The sequence below is a fragment of the Numenius arquata genome, chromosome 4 (genome assembly GCF_964106895.1).
Source record: "Numenius arquata chromosome 4, bNumArq3.hap1.1, whole genome shotgun sequence".
Classification (NCBI taxonomy): Eukaryota; Metazoa; Chordata; class Aves; order Charadriiformes; family Scolopacidae; genus Numenius; species Numenius arquata.
This window is the reverse complement of record NC_133579.1, coordinates 24,167,584-24,190,551: the sequence shown is the minus strand read 5'-3', so window position 1 is coordinate 24,190,551 and position 22,968 is coordinate 24,167,584. Positions and strand designations below refer to the sequence as shown.

The following is a 22,968-nucleotide window of genomic DNA, read 5'->3' as shown; positions in this document are numbered from 1 at the left end:
AAGATCAGTTTTTAATTCTCCTGTCTCTTCAGTTTATTTCTTTGTCTTTTAATGTGATGATTTATCCTCATAGAAACTGGGAGACTCAGGTGGATGGCTGTTTCCCCATGGAACTCAGATTTTAGTGGTCTCAGGTGGGTAATGGTTAGTGTCTTTTTCTTGAGCAACCTCTTAGGATCCTAGAGAGAAGGAGATGCTGTGAGAAGAGGGTTGTGCTGGGTTTGGTATAGGTTAATGAACCTTCCCCATGCAGCTGCACATGTTTTCTCCATTACACCTAGCAGAGGTTTGAAGAAGAGCTAATTTTCTAGGCTTTCAGCTTCCCAAGGCCAGTAGCATCACTTCTGATGTGGAAATGTGCTTTTCACGAGCCACCTTTTACGTTCCTGTCTCTGGCAGGAATCCTCAATTAAGGTTGCCAGCTCCTTTCTTTTTTTTTTCTTTTTGTTTTCTTTTTTTTAATTTTATCTTTGTCTCCTGACTTATCTCCTAGAGCTTCAGGTATTGTCCCTTTCTCTCCCACTTCGAGGGGAAAAAAACCCAAACAAATGAAACAAAAGCAAACAAACAAACCTACCAAAAACCAAAGAGGGGAAGGCATGAATGAGTCAGGAAAGAGAGGAAATTTTCAAAATCTTCAGCTTGAGTGAGACCTTGGTGTTCGTGCAGTTGTTTCTGACTGCTGACCTATTGTGGAGGTGGCAGACCGCAGTGTGTTGAAGATAAAAGTACTTCTTTCCTGTGTGTGTCTTTTGCTGCTGAGACTTTCCCTCTGTGTGGGCAGGAAGTTTTCAGTGTACGCGCAGTAGCTACAAGAGATGGCTTGTAACAGTAGCAGAACTAGATGAGAGGATAGCTTCTGCTTTGAGAGCCGGAGTAAAAACTCCGTCTTTGGAAGAGCAAGGCAGGGACAGCTGCCCCTAAAGGAACAGAGAAAGAACATCAGGGCTTCTTTGCCTGCTTTAGAAGGTATAGCATAAGGAAAATTAATGTGGCTTTTTCTTGTTTTGGGTGTGGTTCTTTCTGGCAGTAGGGTCTTAAAATCCTGTCCAATGTATACGTTAAACCAAGTGTCAAAATATGTTTGTGAAGGGTTTGCAACAGCAGAACAGCTGTGCTGAGAGTTGAGACTACTGCTTTGGTGGTGGTGGGTTTACTATTTTTAAGGTAAAGAAAAATGAAAGGCAAATAGTATGATAAATATGCATTATTCTGAAATATGATTTCCATAAAAGCTAAAAATATTAATGTATAAAAATGACATTCTATATGAGCGCTAATGCAGACTGTTGGAGTGTTTTTCTCTGATAAACAAGTCTGCTTAGGTATTTTTTTTTTTGTCTTGTTGCTATAGTGTCTGAACAGTTCCCAAATATTTGAATGGAGGAGACCACCTTTTCCTTCCTCTCTAGCCTGCAGGAGGAATAGCTTTATTAGTCTGTAGGGATACTTGCTTGTGCGGATTTGCTTGTATGTATGTTTTATTAGAGGAAACTATTTTAAATAACATTGAAATTAACACCTGTAGCTGCTCTTACTTTTTCTTACAGTGAATCCACTGCATTCTGTACTGCTCAGTGTTCTCCCATAGACCAGTTTGATACTTTATACTGAGCATAGACAGGAAAAGTGTGGAGAGTTACAGAAGGAAGAATGGTATGAAAAGTCGCAGAAAGAATTTCCACATCTGAAAGCTCAGGAAACACGAGGGCTTATCCCACCAAGAGTTTTTGAATGCTGTCAAACAACGTCTCAAGAGCGTTTAAGTGGAGAGAGGAGGATTACAGTTAGGAAGTTCAAAGTGATTTATGTTGCAAAGCCATGTTTTATAGTTTATGGATGTACTAATCAGAACTTGCCTTCTCTGCTGCATGTAGCCCTGGTGTGTTTCAGTTACTGTGAGTGAGCCAATTGAAGTAACTGCACAGTGGAGCAACACTTGATTCAAGTGGAACTGTTGGGTTAGTAGCTAATGTGTTATAACTCCTGGTGTCACATCAGCATTGCAAAACTAGCACAAGCCTTTGGAGCGTTTGAGCTTCAACTGCTTGCTTCATAATACTCTCCCTTCCACTTAGTCCAAGGGTAAAGCATATGTAGTTTGAACTTTGTTTTTTTGTTTATGAAATACTCATTTAGGGGGAGAACTTGAGCATGGCTCCAGGCGCAGTGAATGCATGTGTCCTGTCATGGTAGGACCAGGGAGACCATCTTGGTTGAAGATAAAGTGAAATTCTCTTTGCAGTGCTTCAAAATTTTCAATCAGTCATGGAGGCAATCAAAAACCCCTTAAGTAGCAGTGCTCTGCAGACAGAGGGTGGATACCTTTCTCTGACTGCAAGGAACTTGCAGAGGAGAAAAAAGTCACTTAGAGGAACTTCCTGCTGGCACTAGCTGACACTTGCTTCACTCCAGCCTCATTCCATGATTCTTAATTGTATGCAGTTGTTTGGCAAGGGTAAAAGATAGGGACTTAAATATCAAGGTACTTGAGCACCATGGTGATGGGCATGTCAGGCTCCCAACAGGAAATTGGTGGACAAAATATAAACTGTTGATTGTTTTAACTGATAGCTTGGATGACCTTCTCTTTGTTTCAGTTTCCTCTGGACCAGCTTTTGTTGCAGGTCAAACTTAACCAGGAGAAGGTACATTCAGTTGTTGTGCAAATAAATGACTAGTGAGCAATATGAGATGGAACTATTCCTTTGTTTCAGAATAAATCAGGATTTTTAGTGTTGCTTGTGTACGCCTCAAAGAGACAAATTTGTCTATAGCTGCACCTGTTCTTGTTGCTTAAAGAATTTTGCACCACTCCTTGTTTACTCTGACATTTGCTGAGAAATGCAACTCCTTTGGCATGCTTGATAACTATTATCTTTTTTGAAGGCCTTTGCTAAATGAAAATAGTCTGTTATGTTTAGTCTAGTGGGTCTTTTAAATTTGCTGTACCATGCTTGCATAAATTCTGTATGTAAATAGCTGCTGATTTTGATTCTTTCATCTGCTAAATGATCCCAAGGCTGTACCGAAGCTTTATTTTAAAGGGTTTGCTCTGTACTTCAAGCTGTTAGCAAGCTCTGCTATCAAAGTCCTACATAGGGGCTAATGCAGTAAGCCTTGCTGTTAGCACAGCAGCTTTGCATCAGAGCTGCTTTGCACTTCCCCCTTCTCATATTCCTTGCTCCTACCTCTTTCCTCCTCCTCTCCCAGCTCCAAACCCAGTCCCATCAAACTTGGAGCGCAGACAACAAAGTATGCATTCAGGTCTGGTGACTTCACCACATTGATAGAGGCTTCAGATGGACAGTCCTCCCTGTTTAAATGGGAAGTTTGTGGGAAAGACAGAGAAGGGGAAGTGTGGTTCTTATTCCCGCTAATATGGTGGATGGAGTAAGATAATGGTTTTTTCACCCGTTTTGTAATGTTGCATAATAAAATCACACACTGGTCAAACTTGCATTTTTCTCTGAAAACATTTGCAATATCAGGGTAAACTTGTGGCATCCCACTTGCATTTTCAGTCTCAGACAACAGCAGGAGAACAGATGATATATTTTAAGTGTCTCTTGGAAAAATCAGCTCCCACTCTCTGACAATGGGACCTGTGATCACCTGTGAGTGATACCTGGATGTGGTAGGCAAGATGGTGGAACTCAGCATTACAAATGCATTTTGTAATATTTGTGTAACTGTCATCACAATAGATCTTGGTTAATATTGCTGAAGCAGTGCAATAAATTTGTGGTAGCAGATGAAGCTGAAATAGCACAACTGACGCTTTGGTCTGTGATGTCACTCTGGAACCGGAGCTGTAATGTAGTACACTATGAAAGGGTAAGAGAAATGAGTTCCTAACTGTGGACAAATATAGATGTTTAGCTTCCGTGCTCATGCTTAGGTAGATTTTTCTTTGCAGAACATAAAGTTGCAAAACGATACTTCTCATGGAAAATGAGATGGAAAGGAGTGCATTTACAATATTGAAAGGCTGAGAACACTACTTGTGTTCTGCAGAAATCTGAATGTAAGGTGAATTTATTCTTTCCTAGCATAGAGGATGGTGACTTAGAATGAAACTTGCTGCTATTATTTTGTGATTATGGTATCAAATGTTTGGACTTGTAGGACTACTATTTCTGTTTTACAATTAAACAGAAAAATTGCTTGCTTGAACAGCAAAACAGAACTAAGTCCTTCCTGCATATAAGTGCTGTATTAATCTGGGTATACTTACAGTAACAACTGATGTAGACTGTAGCAAATAGCCTGTACTACAGCTGAATAAAAATTAGTCCATTTTACTAGATATATCTATAGCAACTGCCGTAGAGACTTCTTAACAAATCTTGAGAATGCTTTGGAAATGCAGAGGATAAAATGAGGGAACTGTAATATTAGTTGGAAATCTCAAATTTTAAAAATTATTTGTTGCTTAGCTTTGAGAAATGAAAATTGCTCATTTTTAGAATACCTTGAGTTTCTGTGTCAAAAAGAGGGAGGATATGTTTTTGCCATGAAGCCTGTAGCAGATATAGAAGAACAAAAAGAATACATATAGACCTTGTTACTGAACAGTCTATGGCAAAGAGTTAATGCATTATGAAGTAAAAGAAAAATAGTAATTTTTTTTTGAAACATGATCTTGTACACCTGTCTGTAGAAGACACAATATAATCAAGACCTTTGTGAAAGATACAACTAAGATGAGATATGTATTAGAAAAATCATCTCGCTTGAAAATTGGCCTATAGACTATGGTTTTACAGGGGACTGAGTTTTAAATGGACTTACATTTTGTTGTTGTATGCTCAACCAAGCTTGTCAGTGGTCGAGTAAGCACCTTTAAACTTAGTCTGTCTCAGTGAGATTGCTGTATCGTTCATGTTAGTTAATAATTGTGGTAAGCATTGTATCCTTGCCATGAAACAGAGGAGAACTTAAGGGAAACAGGAGAACTTAGAGCAGGTGGTAATGTATTCTTGGTACAGTATGGACCAGATGCAAGATAGATAGACAAGCCTGAACAACATATACAAAAACAGTCAAATGATTGGACAGGAAAATGAAGGTACAGAAGAGTTACTTGTGTCATACAACAGGTCAGTGATAGTCAGGTATTGAAACAAAATCCAGTGGTTATCTTGTGCGGTGCTGCGTTGTGTTTGGTGGTAGTAGTGTAGAGTTTTGAAGATACGTTTACAAACTACTTAGTCTAGATAAATTCACACATTTATTCATTTTGCTCTGCCTTGGTCCTTATGTGGACAGGAAATAGGGGCACTGTGGTTGCTTTTCACACTGTTGTCCAATTATCATTCCTCATCCTGTCACCACTAGGGACTTCCAAGTGCTGGGATAGGGTGTTTTTATAGAAACTTCTGATTTCTTAGCTCTAATTATTTGCATGTTGGTGTGAACATGTAAGACCAGATTAAAAGGTACTTAGGCTCTGAACTGGCACTAGTTTTCAGTAGTATCTTTTAGCTTAGATGCCTTCTGAGCATTCGGTCTGGACTTATTTGTACTGGTTTGAAAAAGTGAACAATTTTAACTAATCCAGCCAAAACCAGTATACTTGTGTTCAAGGCTATTTTTTGCATTTGTAAAGCTTCAAAAGTGATAAAAGTTGGGTGGAAAGCAGAGGAGGGCTGAAGAGGAAGTATTCAGTTAACAGCCTTTCGGATAACTTTGTTGGAATAACCTTCCGAGTGTAGGGAATATCAAAGTGACTTGGTTTATTGAATAATGCAAAGTATGCTCTTTAGGCATTTTTAGATGAGGAGTGGTTAGATTGTTGACGAATCATATTTGGGGCAAGTTAAAGACAAACATCCACTTAAGGGGCTTTGTTAGAATGGGAATTCTACTGGGCTGATGCCTCTTTTCGCTTGGATTGGTGTCTTGGTGTTGAAAGTGAAAATGAGTATCTAAGACAGCTGTAACAGTATTTTAAAAGAACTTTATACTGTTCATGTACTGATTGGTTTATTTTTATCACCTCTCTCTTCCCTGTTAGTGTTGCATTTATCAGGATGCTGCCATTTAAATGATCTCTTTTGTGACTATGAAGTGAGATGCTGGAATTACTTAAAAAATGTTGTTCAGCATCAGTAGCAGAAGCACATTAAGCCCAATGTAGTGCTAAACTTAATTTTATAGTGCACAAACACAGCAGAGTCAAAGCCACATACCTTGCTTTCGGTCTGAACTATTAGGAGACATTAAACAGATAAATTGTAAGCAGCTGCTCATATTTTTATCATTGATATTTACATGTGCTATAGAACGGATTTAGCAGTTTGGTTGACTTAACTGGTTTCACGAGGCAAAAATTACCAGAATGTTCAGTTCAGTAAATCAAAGGCATCAGACATGTAGTCAACTTTGGTGCACGTTTACATGTTGAGACATATAGAGTGAGCAGTTGCCATGTTCTGTGCCATCTTAAGATGACATTACATTGGACCACTCACTGTAGGAGTATTAGGGGAGAATAAATATAGAGGGGAAAGAGAAAAATGGAACATAAAGTTGAGGTTGAGAGGAGAGAAATGGAGAAAGTAAAACTAGAGGTGGTTGATCAGCTTTTTCTTTTATTCATACATTTGATGTGATCCTATTTGATAGCTAAATAAAAATAATTATATTGGTGACAGTAATTATGTTGGTATTTTGACATAGCTTTGTCAATTTATGCTTTTAAATTTGTAGTATGATCAACAAACATTAAAATAGGAAAAGAGGACCCTGTCAGAATCAATTTCGCTGAGTATTAGAGTGGTGTTTTTTTATTCCCCAGTTGGTTATGTCACAACTTAACTCTATTAATTTAAAATATGTAGTTTAAAAAACCGATCTGAATGCAGTGGTTTAGCTCCCTAGTGAAGGGAGTAATTCTAATTATACAAAATCCCCCAAAACTGTTGCAAATCATTTCCTGGAATGATTTGCATCTTTGTAACTTTTCATGTGTGGATGCTGCAGAATTTGTTTGCTTCAAAGCACGTCTTGAATCAGCCTTCTGACAGTAGGAGCTCGCATACAATAAAATGTTCTGTGAGGAGCAGCTGGGGACTCTGGGTTTTTCTAGTTTGGAGAAAAGGAGGCTGAGGGGAGACCTCATTGCTCTCTACAGCTTCCTGAGGAGGGGAAGAGGAGAGGGAGGTGCTGATCTCTTCTCCCTGGGATCCAGTGAGAGGACATGTGGGTATAGTTCAAAGCTGCGCTGGGGAGGTTTAGACTGGACATGAGGAAGCATTTCTTTATGGAAAGGGTGGTGAAACACTGGAACAGGTTTCCTAGAGAGGTGATTGATGCCCCAAGCCTGTCAGTGTTTAAGAGGCATTTGGACAGTGCCCTTAATAACGTTCTTTAACTTTTGGTCAGCCCTGAATTGGTTAGGCAGTTGGAGTAGATGATCGTTGTAGGTCTCTTCAACTGAAATATTCTATTCCAAAAAGACTAGTCTTTGAGAAAGGTGCATGGCATAACTATAAACATAGGAAAAGCTGTGGTTTTAGTTGGATCAGTGGGTTGAGTTAAAGGCCTATGAGCCTGTCAAAGGATATAGCTTGTTCCTTGTTAACTTAACCTGGCATAAAATCCTAACTTGTGCTGTGAGTGCATTTTTACTGTCTCCCACCTTTTCTGTGAAAATAAAACCAATTCTTGCAAAAAACTAACCAACAAAAAAAAACAACAACCCAACCAAACCCACAAATTCAAACCAAACACAGGTTCAAACAGTTGTGTAAACTTGAGGTTACTAAGTGCTTTCCCTTTGGGCTGCAGTAGCTTTCTGCAGCTGACCTTTTTTGAGCCTTCCCTTCCCCTCCCTGCAGTTTGTTATCCTCTGCCTTAGGCATATCTAAGAGCACTAGTTCCTCTCCCCAGACTGCTCTTCTTTCTATTGTCTTGCAGTTCCTAGCATGCTTTCTTCCTTGCCCCTATCTCGCAGATTCTTCTTATGCCCTTGATCTTTTCCCATCACATCTTCATTTGATTTCTAGCAAGGATTTCATGTCCTATCAGCAACTGCAGAATTTGGACCCTCCTCTAGGGATGGGATTTATTTATGACTAATTAAACAATGTCCATTGATTCTTTACCTAGAAAATGGGAGAATTAGTTTGTTGGTAAAGGGATGCTATTAACTCAGCTTAGGTCTAAAAATATTACTCTTGTGGAGAGTTTGGTGTTCTATCTTTTGACATTTGAAATATGTTTGTGAAGAAGTTCAGAAAATTGTGGTTGCTTGTATATTCTGAATGTTGAAGATAATGATACAATGTCTGATAACCAATTTATATAAAATAGTGTAGTTGTATGGAAGGTGAGAGGACAGTAATCTTATTTTCTTTCCTCTATATATTCCACTCTTTAAAAAAATCATTGTTGGACTTCTAGATCTGTCTCGTGTCCCACTATTTGCCAGTTTTCAAAAAGCTTTCAGAGAAACTTGGACTCGTGTCCAAACTAGACAGAAGAATAGTTGTAGCCTACTGTAGCGTTGTATCTTCAGGAGTAAAGCAGGTGACCTGGTATAGTTCTTGCAAATAAGTGAATGCATTTGCAAAACTAGTAAATAAATGATTGCATTTGCAGGTTAAGGTGTTTGTTATGCGACTGAGTTTTCAAGCATTTTAGAGGGCATTTTGAAGACAGAAACGGTGGTAGTTCAAATCCAAATTCTTCAAGCAGTTTGCAGAGCAGAGATAGAACTCTTTTCAATTTCATTCTGGTTCCGTGTTGATAAAGGTGTCTGTTTATACAAAATTCCCTATTGATGTGCTGATTAATAATTATGCAGTAGGTGAATTGTGCCTATTTTAGTTGGTAGTCGAATATAGCAACACACATCTAAACTTTTTAACATGCTTAATTTAGGTTTTTCATTTTTAAAAATAGTATTTTTTTTTGTTAGGTGATGTATTAACTCTTTATCTCTGGGCTAATTGATCCTATGATTTTAGTCTATGCATCTTCAAAAAGCTGACCTTAGAATTAGCTAGTAGTCGTTTGCTTAATAAAAATATAAGGTATAAAGGTACTGTTTGTCAGCTAAAAATATTGTGAACCTTGGATGTTTCGTGAAACATCATCTTTGGGAATGTATAGAAAATAACTCAAAATCCATTTAGTTCAATTTATATGTAATCATTGCTCTTGTGTAGAAAAGCTTTATGGGAGTTGGGGAAAGCTAGGGGGAGTGATGTAGTGCAGTTAGTAAATATGTTGTCAGTGGGACCTTGCCTAGACTTCTGTATTTCAGGCCAACAACAGACATCATTTTAGTGTTAAACTACTGTGATTATAAGGAATATTTCTGATGTCTCTGATAGTTGGTGTGGATGACTACAGCTCAGAGTCTGATGTGATTATTATACCTTCAGCCCTGGACTTTGTCTCACAAGATGAAATGTTGACGCCTTTGGGAAGACTGGACAAGTACGCTGCAAGTGAGAACATATTTAACAGGTATGCTTTTTAAATGTCCTGTCTGGCTAATGGTATGCAAACTATTCATCTGATTCAAATCTGACTGAAGTTAATTTGCATGAAATACAAATAGTTTAAAAACCCCAATAACTTTACAAAATTCTTCAGTTTCCACTCCTCCTCCTGTTTGCTGATATTCCTTCTACTTACAGAGAGCAAACTATTAATGATTACAGAAGAACATATGCTTACCTTTTAATCAGCTGTAGTTCAGGACTTCTTGAACTTTTTCAATAATTGCACCACATCCTTTTAGTTTTTATGTGGATGCTAACATTACCATTGACACAGGACTAGAAGGTAATAGTAAACTGTATCCATAACTATGTGTGGAAAGTGACTTTAAGAAAATACTTCATGAAAGGTCAGGGGAGGATAATGAACAGCACTGTAGACTGCCAGAGGAACCCAAGAAGTGTTCTGCAGGATCATCTTATCCATAGTTTACAGTTTTTGAGTATTGCTGCTTCTGGTTATTGAAGAGTAAAAACTGCTGAAAAGAAAGTCTTATCTTATCCAGTTAATACTGTAATCTGCATTTCCCCCTTTTTATTTCTGTAACGCTACTAGGCTAGTTTCTTCGTTTAACACACAGATATTGTAGCATACTGCAGACAGCCATGCATCCCCCCCCCATACCCTGCACAGACACACTGTGCAATGGAATGGAGAAATTCAAAACCAACACTTATTTTTAACTGTAACTGCAAACAGTTACAAGATCACAGAAATGTATAAAATATGTTAAGGTTGAGGCTTTCTTGCAGTTTATTTTAATGTAGTTTAGCATGGGCTCCAAGTAAATCTTTAATAAAGCATGTTTGCTTTTATGTTGAATTCTTAGTTCAATAGTATGCGGAAGATAAGTCTGTGATCAACCACCCTGTAGGTTAACCTCTATATTGTTGTTCTTGGCCTGAGTTCTGTAAGGATTCAGGCCTGTGCTTAACCTTAGTTATGTGAAGTATACTTTAAAGTCCATACTACATGTATGACCATCCCTCGTTTGGAAGGTTTTCATTCTGATTGAACTGAAGTTAATGATTATATAGCGGTTTCTCTTATTATAACCTGCATAAATCTGTATGCATAAGTCAGTTCCAGAACGCCTGATTTTAAAGTTTTTTGTTTTCCTGGAATCCAAAGTTTGTGGTATTTTATGATATGATATGAAATCAGCAATTTGCCAACCATGAGAGATTTTTTTGTGTGTTTGACCTTTTTGTGGGGAGGGAGGGAAGAGGAGCCTTTAGGGCTATAGGTGACAGTTATGTAATAAAAGGGCAGAGAACAAACACAGAAACTCAAGTTGTGTGACTTGAATTTTAAACAAGAATAGTGGTCCTAATATTTTACTTGCCCATTTAAGAGAAAACTCTCTCTGAGTCTTTCGGTATGGATTGCGTGGGGCATGCATAAGCTTGAAATCTTTTTGATGATGCTGTCCAGCTTTATGCATCCTGTGCTTGCCTGTGCTTTTCTGCAGGGGAAGATGGGTGGAGTAACTATAGTTTTCCCTGGGATATTTTTGTGTTTGCTTGTTTGGTTTTTGGGGTTTTTTTGCTGGTAAAAATATGTTGTTTAGTCCCAGCTCTCTTTGTAGGCCTACTGTGTTATGTAGCATAAGAAAATATAGGAAATAGCATATGATACCCATTAGTGATAGTGAGTAGCTATTGCAGGCAGTTTATGATGATTCAGTGTTAGTCAGTGTTGGGAATAATTGGAGAGATTTTTGCTAGACAGGTGAACTGGAGCATTTTGTAGGGAAAAGATAAGAATAAAGAACTTAACAGGCATAAATTAAATTACATTTAGTATGGTATAATCACATCCAATTACTTGTAGGTAGTTTAACATTACTTTATATTATGATTGAGTTAATAATGTTTCCGTTGTTTCTGTGACCTTGAACCTGCATTTGTGTGGAAGCTTCAAATTATAGATGCCCAAACCCTTGAAACATAATCATTAAGCCTGGGTAAATTAGGATAAGATGTGTGTGTGTTTGTTTATTTTTTCTTTAAATGGATGAATTTACTTTTAGTGTGGTTGGTTTTTTTGGAAAAAAAAATCTTTAAATTTCATTTTAAGTATTATTTCTCTTTGCATTTATTTTTATTATCATTTTCTGTCTGATTATCTATATATGTATCATGTAATCACACATTTGCAGTGTGTCATTATATTAAATGATTAAAGTGAAGTGATTTTATTTTGACAATTACTACAAAAGCGTAGTCTCCTTCGAATGGATTCCTTGAGGACTCATGATTTCTCAGCTGGTGTATGAAGGCCAAAGCCAGTTGCTCTGAGACGGAAATGGATCTGTCTCTGTATCCTAAGAATTTTTAGCAGATCAGGCTTGAAACTTGCAAATAGGAATTGCTTCTTCATTTAAATATGTATGATTTTTTTGACAGGATGAACTGATAAAAAGAGAGTGAGGTAGGGAATCCTTTAACATCTTCCCAAATCATGGATAGAGTTGCTGTGTGACAATTTTTGGTGTGCTATGGTTTACATCCTCACTGTTCTAAGTGTTGCTGATCAGCACCGTAGATGTTGTCTTAGTTTATGAGAATGGAGGGGAACCTGACAAGTATTACAATAAGTAACCCCTCTTATATCTGAAAACCAAGTCAAGTGAGACTCTGGTTATGGTTTTATTAATGAAGAGGCAGTTTCCAGACTGGATTTGAGTTGCATCTCTAGCATATGTCTTAATCCAGTATCATATTTCGGCAAGATTAGATGCTGAGCAGAAAGCCAAGACCATGGCCCTGAAACACAAGGTCTCCTTGTGTCTGGTAGTACCGGTGTGTGTGCATGCATGGATGGATGCGGATTCCCTTTTGCTATTTGCTTTAAAAACCAATTGCTGGTGCAGACTGGAACATAGCTTTTGTCTCTTCTCATTTTAAGAATCCTTTGTGGGTTTTTCTAATCTTATTGCTGTTAACTTTCTTCCATTCCTCATTAAGAAGGCTAAATAGTATACAACACTCACCAGTAGGTCTGTTAGAATAGTGAGGCAGTTCCTGAACAACAGGCTCTTCCTTCTGATCAGCCTACTTTCTGGGGAATAATTGTTACCTTTTCTCTTTGAACCAAAGCAGATCTTGGCAGCAGACCCTCGTTCATCAGTATTATCAGTCTTGGCTATCAAGACTATATCTACATATCAATGTACATATTTTTAAGCTATCCTCTTGCCATGCTGCTTTGTGTTCTGAAGTACTTTTTTGCTTTTCCCTTGGGAGAATACCTAATGTCTTTTTAAGTAGTTTTTGGTGTTGTTTTTTTTTTAATAGTTTAACTTCAAAATACTCATAGAGCAGCACTCAGCAGTAACTGAGGACATATGGGATCTCAAAGAGGGATTAAGATCAAGTGTGTGTACTAGCGTACAGTTTATCAGTAGTGCTTTTGCTGTCTACAGTGTAGGTGAAAACTTGGCCTACACAGCATTCTGGCTAACTTTGTCTTTTTTGGCTAAAAGATGTGCTCCTCTGACTTCATGATACAGATGTGGTTTCTCATATGGTCAGTAAAGGTAGCCTTCTTGCTTTCTAGAGTCCAGATGGAAGAGAGATTGGCATAAGAAAGGAGGCTGTACCACGTGTGGCAATTAATTATTTTAATGTGGTTACCTGATTCCTGACTCCAACAGTCACAATATAAACCTAGGTTTTACGTGTTTGTGACTATGGAAAATAGTCTAGAAGCTTTTGGAATATACACTCTGTTCCAGGAACTGAGAAATCAATTTATTTCCGAGGAATTAATGGTAACAATATGTTTTTAGATGTATCAGGGCTATATCATAAGCCTTTCCAGTTCTCTACTCCTTTTTGTGGAGTCATATATGTTATTTTACTGTATATTTAAAAAATAGGACTTGCACGCAGAAAGTACCTCCACTGAAACAGAAGAATTTTGTTTTCATCCTTCTGTGCTGTAATGCGTATCAAAAACCTCTGTAAAACAATATGTTTGGTGGGAAGTTGAGAATCTTATCAAGACCTTCCTTAGCTGTAAGAAATTACCTTGCCTTATTTTCATTTAGGTATGATGAGATTATAACCAACAAGTTAATTGAGAATTTGTTTATCCGCAGCTGCAGGTTTATTTTCTCCCCACTCACTTTCCTTCTGTCTATGCAGCCTAGCCCAGTGTAAACTTTCTCTTCTTTGAGAGTTGTCAGTCGAGTACTGACGATACGGAAATGCTGAACTCATACCAAAGCCATGCAGGTGAAACTACAGTGGCATTCATTCTGACTAGGACGGTTCTCATAATTTTAGGATAAATTAGCTTATTTCTTCTAATCTTTAACTCTCCTTTCCTCTTTTTTCATGTTTCAGTCTTTTGGAGCCCACTGTATATCTAAGAATAAAATTCACTAAAAATGAATCAAACCTCAAACCACTTTTTTTTTTTTTTGTGCACAAATTTGCAGATATGTGCATACCAAATAAATTACTTAAGTTTCTCTTTCACAATATAGATGGAGAAAATTTACCTTGTAAGTGTGCATTAAAATTATATAAAGCTGAATTATCAAAGGACAGAATTTTCCAAAGCACGGAAAGAAGCCTTAATCACTGCAACAATACTGAATGTATCTTTGCATATTAGCCTTTCTTTTTAAGAAGGGTACAAAGATGTTGATTTTTGAAATTGGCAGTTCATTCAGAATATCTTCTGAGATTGTTTGGGGAAAACAGTGCCAAGCTAAGTTACTACTACTAATGTTCACTTAACGTGAAATGTCATCAGATCTTGATTTAGAAGTTCTGCAAAAATGGACGAAGAAAAAATTATGTTATTTTTTATTTTTTTTCTTTCAACGTATGCTTACTAGCTAAATGCACTCCTTGTGCGGATGAACTTGTTTAAAGTCTACAGTGCAAATTTATTAAAGGGCTAATGATGGTGATTGGTACACAGCAGTTATACCACTTAGAACTCCCAGTATTGATTACAAACAAGGTCAAAGGAGTATATAAAAGGAGTTCGGATGAACCAAGCAAGGATTTTTATAGCTCTTCTGAGAGTATATAATCACAAATTCTAATTATGTCTTTGCATGTAGAGTCTTCAAAATATCTGTCCCCTGCATGTGAACATAAAGGCAAGGTGTTTGTAATCCATCCCCATTTTATCCTGCTAATTGCAGTGAAGTGTGCCTCCAAGTTACCCTATCATTTTTTCTACCATTGGACATGCTCTCCCCATGCATGCTCATGAAAACTTGAACGTTGCCAATTATCCTCCATTTTTGCACATAATAGCTGAAACACTTGTACCGTATGCTGCATTCCAGCCTTTGACCTCTGCCCTTTCTTTGCCATGTAAGCTATTTAATGGATCAATAGATGAATTGCTCATTCAATTCATCAGGTGGGGGTGATATACCAAAGACGCATATGGTGAATAAATAATTTTCTTTGTGAGTTCACAGCTGTAGGATTATTGGTTTGAAGCCTCACTTGCCAGAGCAGCTAGCAAAAGTCTCTTTGGACCTGGAGGAGATACGACTGAATGGGCAAGAAGATGCAATTCTGTTAGTTATTGCAATGAAGACAACTCTGCTGGCACTGAGAATGTGTATGGGTCGAAGTTCTTAGTGGAGCTTGGTATCTCGTTAGAGGCAAGCACTGCACAAACACAAGCCAGTGGCAGGAGGGAAATGGCAAGAATCCATTAATCCTAGTCCCGCATCATGCCCTGATAACCAGGGGTAATGTATAGTAACAGAATGTATGCCATTAAGATAATTTATATTGCCATCATTAATGTTGGTGGAATCATTTCTGTCACATATGTACTTGGAGGAGTCTGATTCCCTGTTAGAATGCAGTTTAGGGATAATGACATTATGCTTCCCTTGAGGAAACCTGCTCCTCCTCTTTTTCCCTGTTACAGGAAGTATCTTCTTGTCTCTTGAGCATGAAGCTTGTCTGCCTATTTTTGTTGTTTTGTTTGTGTCTAGACTAGACAGGTTATCCTTCAGAGCTCTTACAATTTCACGAGTGCTCACCTGGTACTCACTTGGCAAGTTGCTGGGCAAGCTACTGCTTGCCTTTTGTTATACTGCTATGCATTGATAGTTCACTGCAGTCCTCTGTTGAAGGCTTTTTGTAGCTCGACTGCCAGTGCTTGCATGAGAAGATGATGAGACTGCTAGACAGGGCACCAGGGACCCTTACTTACCCTCTACTTTTCAGTAAGCGGAGCGTGTTAAAGTGTAAGCTTGCAGGGCTCAAGTCGTTCTGCATTAGTTGCCTACATGCAAGCTCTCAGCCTGTGGCAAATGTGAGGTAGGTTTAACTCTGTGTCCTAGGTTTGCGCCTTGGAGGCACAAGCAGAATTTCAGCAGATTGTTGGGGATAGTGGCAGAACTAGGTCAGAGCCTGTAATGTTTGGAGTATGTGAGTGGACATTATCGTCTCCCGGAACACTGGATGGATGGAGTTAAGAGATGACCCTGTCATTACTGGCTGCCTACCCAGTTAGGCTTTCTAAAGTGAGTTTAGCTTGCCCTGTCGTCTTTTGTTGTAATGCTTTTTACCAAAATTTGCTAAATGTAAAAGCAGATCCATTGATGCCTTCATAAGCCGAAGAGGGAAATACCACCTGGATGCAGGCGGGGGCCGTCTTCTACCTTTAGTCCAGGGAAAAAGTTGAATGTCCCTTCTTAGCTTTGAGTGGATTTAATAAATAAGTTGTATCTACTTCAGGTTAGGATTCACATTTTCATCTCCGCCTCTTGAGCATAAGGTTTGTGACCTTCAGCTTACAGGGTGGTTTCTTCTTCATAGCCATCTGTCCAAATCACAGGAACTAGCAAAGACTTATTGTGGGATCCAGCCACCACAGTTCAGAATACTGCTAAGAAAGCTCTATGAGGAGATGAGTGTCTTCTCAAAACTCCCAGCGTAGTAGGGGGTCATTCCATAGTTCCCAGGAGTCAGATGGGATGTAGTGCTGTTTATTGTGGTTCCTTGCTTGATGAGACCAACTCAGTGGGTCAGTTGACTTGTCTCTCGCTTTTCAAGATTACATTTAATGTCTAGGAGACACATGCATCCAGGCAGGCTGGTTTATGAAATATGCTTCATCTGTTCCTCTTTTCTTTTCAGAGGTGTCCAGCTCTTTAAAAGACCAAGCCAACTCTGCTTCTAGGTTAGTGTGTCACGTAGTCTGTTTCCTTCCAGTAGGATTTTGATAGCTGAACTTCCAACTACGTATCAAGATCTTTGCTGAGAGATGTTGCACTTTTAGCAAGTAGAAAAGACTGAGAAAGAGGACATTTTTTAAAGGCAATTTCTTGCAGTTTGCTTTTTAGAGGATTTTGTTCATCTGTATGTCAAAACAGTTTAGTTTAAGATAGTTTTGAAAGTGGCCAGTGTGAAACATTTGAATTATTGATTTTCAGTTCGAGAAAATGGTAATGCCTGTTTAGTTTTGGGAATTCGTGAAAATCTACTGCATTTCTCCGATTGCATGTAATCTTAAAGTTTTCAAGCTTCCCCTATACACTAGGAATGTAACCATCTGTTTCTTACCAGTTTGTGACCATCACTCATGTTCACCATTTGTAGTGAACATAGTAAAGTTTAGCTATGCTTCTGCTCTTGTCTACAGCACTGCTGCTTGTCAGCAGCGCTTATATCTAGGCTACATCCAAAGAGTGTTTCTGTCGGTCAGTTCTGGAAATATCTGGCACTTGACCTTTGCTGCTTCAGCATTTTGATCAATTGCTCTGGGGCAGTACAAGAGCTAGCAGCGTGTTGGACACTGTTTCTTGGCCCATTCTACTGTTGGGATAATCCCGCTAGCTCTCTGAACTGATGTTCCACACGTATTGTCCAAAAGGATGGGGGAAAAAAAAAAAAGAGTTATGCCATTTCTGGCTGTTGTTGAGGTGAAAGGTTGATTGTCACACATTGCCAGCTGCATTGTTTAAAAACTTAATGTTTAGGGCTCTTTAAGTAGCTGATGGGTATGGCTTTGTAACACAGGCTGCAACAGAACCGTAGAGGACAGAAACCCAGATTTGACTATATCCTGTCACTGACAAGTTAATCCTTAGAAAAATTGCTCATGCATTAGAAGCAGTAACTGAGTTGGTTCTGACTTGTTTCATATTTTCTTAATGTTTCATTTTCTACTTTGCTTAATGTATGTCCCAGGCACATGTGACTAGTACATTTTATTTTCACAGTATAGATTTATTGCTCTATATAGCATTTGAATGAAGTTTAGCTTCTAAACATCACCATTGATGTGGAAATCTTCAGCTTGAGTGTTCATGCTTTTGTTTGTGAATAATTCTGTTTTAAAATGTTCTCACAATAGTGGTGTTGTCTTGGTTTGTATGGAGCAAATTAGGGAATTCAGAGGTAAGAACCGAAGGCTGACACTAGCTTCCTAACATTCAGTTTCTGTTTGCTCACTTGGCAGATGATTACCATTTTTTATCTTTGTGGCTGGTTTCTTTTATCCTTGTAAGCCAAAGGGATACTTTTAATGTTATATTTAAAGCTAACAATTCTTTAGGATTACGTCAGGTATCAGAATTAAGAATTCCCAAAGCAGGACTAACTGAATTTACTGAGTTAAAAGTGAATCTATGTAAAATTTTACTGTTTGGTTTAAGAAACTTGTATGATTGCACAACTTTTTGATTTGGCTGTATTTCTGGAGACAAATAATGCTAATTTTTAATCTTTCTTGTAAACTAGGCAAATGGTGGCTCGAAGTTTGCTGGACACTTTGAAGGAAGTCAGTGATGATGAGAGAGATTGTATTGCTGTGTTGGAGAGAATCAGCAGATTAGCTGATGATTCAGGTAGGTAGCATTAAACGTTTTACTGGGTTAATGAGGGAAAGTCAGAATTTCTGAACCTGTGTTCAGCACAGGACCAATATGTTCTTCCTCGTCTTCAATATTCAAACGAGGCTTCTGCAAATGCAGTAAAATACTGTAAAAGTTTGTTTTGCTAAATCACACACACCACGCACACCCCCCCCCCCCAAAAATGACCTTTTTCCGTACTATTTTCCTCAACAGAATTAAGCCCCTTCATAATGTAGGATTACCATTTTCCGTCGGTACATTTTTAAAAAAACTTTTGTTATGTACTTTGGCTACTCAGCAGATCTACATGATTATTTTAGATTTGTAGATAAAGATTAATTTCTTGCCTTGAAAAGAATCTTGCAAAACAGCTGTGGAAAACTCTCATTAGTTTTGGTAGAATTTAAATGCTGAAGTTGTTCCCTTGGTCCCGTTTGGGCAAGCAGTTGTGAAAATAAGAGAGGCACCAGGAATTGGTAAGCAAGATGCAGATGTAAGTAAATGAGTAGGAGGACTCTGTAGGTATAGAGGGGGAATATAGTGAGACTACTGGGTGTTTGGAATAAAAAGCAAAAGCAGGAGAATAATGAAAAACAAATATGAAAGAAAAGGAGTGCTGAAAAAATGCTGTGGGAGTGGATGAAGCGAAAAATGGACAGCGCTGCAACAATTCTTTCTAGAGCGTTTTCAATCTGGAATTCTAAGGGCTTGATTTCAACATAGCTGATACAGTTGGAGCACCAGAAGTAAGGCTTTAGCAGCAAAATATCAGAGAAGATGTGAAGTTTATTCTTTTGTCGCTATTGGAGAGAAAGTTGTATTGTCTTGTATGAGAAGAAAATATTTCTTCTGTTTAATGTCTGTTAGTTTGTCTCCTTTCTTCTGGAATTGCAGAACATACCTTTTTACCCTTGGAAAGCATTATTCTGCTCATTTCTGTTATTCTGTCATTACTGTCTTCATTTAAAATGCACGTTTTCATTTTTCTGAGGGAATGTCCTTGTTTAGCCAAGAAAACAGCCTGTTGAAAGCATTACATAATTGTATTGAGTGCCTCTCCAAGGATTCAAGAGGGAAAAAGTCACTATTCATTTAAGATTAAATGTGTCTTTGAGAACTGTGTTGCGTTATTGTTTCTAGAGTGCTTTCCTAGCAGAGCCCTCCTTCTGAAATCTGTATATATGGTGCTTGTTTGTGGGATCATGTGAATGGTTTTGAGCATCAGAAACTTTATGAAGTTACAAGTTTGGGAAACAGCACAGAAGTGTCCAGGGGAAAATGGCCTTGTGCAGCAATTTTGGAACCTTAGGCTTTGGTGACCAGCTAAGTGTGTCACATTGAAGTTTGTTTAGGTACAAATGTAATGGAAGCCAAGAGTTGAGCTCAAATCAATCTGTTTCCTTTAGCAAGGGTGGAGTACATTTTTAGTCAGGGTTGATATTTTCTCAGCGTCAGTAAAAGCAGCATTTCAGGCTTTTCCTGTGTTGTAGAAGTTGTCTCAGATCTGCCAAACTAGTAGCACTGGATTCTACAACTGCCCCACAAATTAAATTTCTGCAAACTTAACTGATTTTTGTGCCTCGAGCAGTTGCAGTATTGGACTTAGCCTGTTTCTGTAAGACAGGTTATTAGAATATCCTTTTGTCTTAAACCAAGTGAAAATTCATTAGGGAACTAGATCTGCTTTGCATCTTCTTAATATACGTGCTTGACTGTTATTCAAACTGCAGCACAGTGGGTTTTGTTTGGTTTTTTGTTTTGCTTTTTGTTAAGGTTGCTGTAACTAGACTTGTTTGTCATTTATGATATTTTTTCCAACTTGTTCTGTAAAACAAAAAAATAACTGAATTTGGAATAAAACGTTATAGAAGTGTCTGTGCATTTTGACTTCATTGGTTAGAGCCTGATATCTTCATGGTTAGAGCCATCCTGAACTCAAGCCTTCATGTTTAAATGCATAGATAAAGAAAAATTAAAAACAAACTGTTCAGAAGTCAAACTAAACTATATACAGGTCTTCTCATTTCTAATAGGTGATACTCATTAGTCTTATGCCTATTTTTTAACATTTGGAGGTATTTGTCTTGTCAGATCAAGTCACAGAAAGCAAGGTACTATTCTTTTTTTGGCAGTAGTTGGTATAATCATAGAATGGTTAGAGTTGGAACAGACCTTGAAGATCATCTGGTTCCAACCCCCCTGCCATGGGCAGGGACACCTCCACTAGAGCAGGTTGCTCAAAGCCCCATTCAGCCTGGCCTTAAACACTTCCAGGGATGGGGCATCCACAGCTTCTCTGGGCAACCTGTTCCAGTGCTTCACCACCCGCAAAGTAAAAGAATTTCTTCCTGATATCTAGTCTAAATCTCCCCTGTTCCAATTTAAAACCATTACCCCATGTCTTGTCACTACATTTCCTGACAAAGAGTCCCTCTCCGGCTCTCCTGTAGGCTCCCTTCAGATATTGGAAGGCTGCTATGAGGTCTCCCCGGATGAATTGATTTTTAATGAATTGCTTTTGAATCTCCTTTTCAATCTCTTTGTAATTTTTCTTTTTCTTTAGGGATGTTGGTTATGGCTTCCCACTTGGGTGTTTTTATGGTGTCTTTGAACCTATAGAAGTCAAGAAGCAGCTTGGCATAGAAGCTCAGTGCTGGGCAAAGGTTAATTTATTCCCCATAATCCCTTGTTAGTGATAAAGTGCTTATCTTTGTGTTAAAACAGCTGGGCTGCCTTCATTCTCAGATGCAGACTAGCCACAGACTCACGGAGCTTGAACAAGGCCCTTATGTCTGTCTTTTTCATTTGGGTAAATGAGTATTATTCAAAATTTTTTTTTTTTGGTACCAGCTTGTGAATGGCTTATCTGATGATATAAGGCTTCATCAATGTACATACAAGTACAAGTAACTGGCTTCAAAAGTTAGCCTCAGCCAGAATTATTGCATTATTGGCATTTTTCTCAACGTCCTTGGAAAACTTGGTGCTGGAGGCTTTAAATATCATTTTCTGAGGGTTCTTTTAGAGGGAGAGTCTGTATCTTCACTTCTAAAATATATATGGTATTTTAGTGTACTATGAAGTAGATGCATATAGGTATCTTTCTAAAGAAAGGATGGGGGAAAAAGAAAGGGACTTCCTGGAGGATGGTGCTTATTTACTTGAATATGACCAGCTAGATTCTTTTTCATCTGAATGAAAAGTAGTCCATTTGCTGCACAGAATCAGTTGTGAATGCAGTTTAAAAAACAGTTATGAGACTAATTGGTCATTAAGTTTTGAAGCTATATAATCAGACTTAATGTGGATGGCCTCACAACCCTAATTGCTTAATAGTGTGCCTAACCTATGTTAGTAAGACCATTTGAATTACTGCTGTTGGTACAGTGAGAGATGACAACAATACCTGTTGAATACACATATTACAGCATTTCACTTAACAAAATCTTCATATGTAAGTGATATTAACGGGAATGCTGATATTTGCCTTTCCCAGCTGTCAGTAGTGACACTTTTTTTTTTCTTCCCTCCCTCATCTTCATGTTTCTGGATTTTTCCATACCTCTTCTCCCATCTCCTGCTACACTAACAGTTTTTTCCTTTGGCTGATGTGTGGTCCTCTTTTTGTCTTTCCATGCATTTGATGGATGACTAAGGGTGACTTTACCCTATCTCATGAGTTTGTATTTCACTCCTCGCTTTGCCAATCAGTAATGAAGTCCATTTCTGGTTAGTAAAAGAAAAGAACCTGGCTACTGAAGCAGCACACACCAGGCACATCAGTCTTTCTGATGGGCTCGGGTTACAGTGTGTTTTCACTTGTCTAGATTTTCTCCAAAAAGGTAGGAAATTTGGAGGGACAGATGAAATGGGAAATGAGAGGAATCAAAAGGGAAAATATGGATGACACTGGAAGGAAAAAAAGAGGGGAAGGGAAAGTTTTATATTTGAGAAAGAAGGGGATAGATAAAATTTGAGTTGATAGTAGAATTTTTTTAAACTTTGATCATACAAATGATGTTCAGTTTGAGAATAGGCTTGTACACAAATCCAGTACTGTTGCCATCCTGTTAGCAAACTGGCATCTTAATATACTGTGGACCTTACATTCATGCTGAATACAGAGACGAGGATCTATACAGGGAGAAGGGCATGAAGGTGTTTCTGCGCTGCTTGTTTCTCTATAGCATGTATAAACCAATGTTTTCATTTGCCTTTCACCAAAATTTATTTTTCTTTAAAGAATGAAAGTGTAAATGCAAAGCTATGCACTTACACCTTTACTTCTTACTCACAACCATTGATAAGAAAATATATTAATATTATTTATATTCGGGTGTATTAAAACATTCATCAAAAATGTCAGTTGAAGCAGCTAAAGGGCTAAAACAGCCCTTCACAAATGTAGTGGAAATTGACTGCTGCTTGTATTCCAGAACGGTCATTTGGGGGTAATGAAAGCTTTGCCGAATTTCTTCTAAATACTGTGTGTTCTTGCAGAACAAGCTATTGTGAAATAAATCTAGTTGTGAGCTGGCTCTGGAATAATTACTTCATTTACAAATAACTGTTCTGGAGCAATTAGTTAGTATTATACT

General features: G+C 38.1%; 1 protein-coding gene across 1 annotated transcript in view; it reads left to right on the top strand.

Moving 5' to 3' along the window:
* The window catches only part of PPP4R1 (protein phosphatase 4 regulatory subunit 1), a 68,768-nt gene that overhangs the window by 5,635 nt on the left and 40,165 nt on the right, over positions 1–22,968 (top strand). Inside the window, exons 2-3 of the mRNA XM_074146244.1 lie at positions 9,345–9,480; positions 18,255–18,361. Of these exons, the coding sequence (XP_074002345.1) occupies positions 9,345–9,480; positions 18,255–18,361 (243 nt within the window). The remainder of the gene's footprint in view (positions 1–9,344; positions 9,481–18,254; positions 18,362–22,968) is intronic.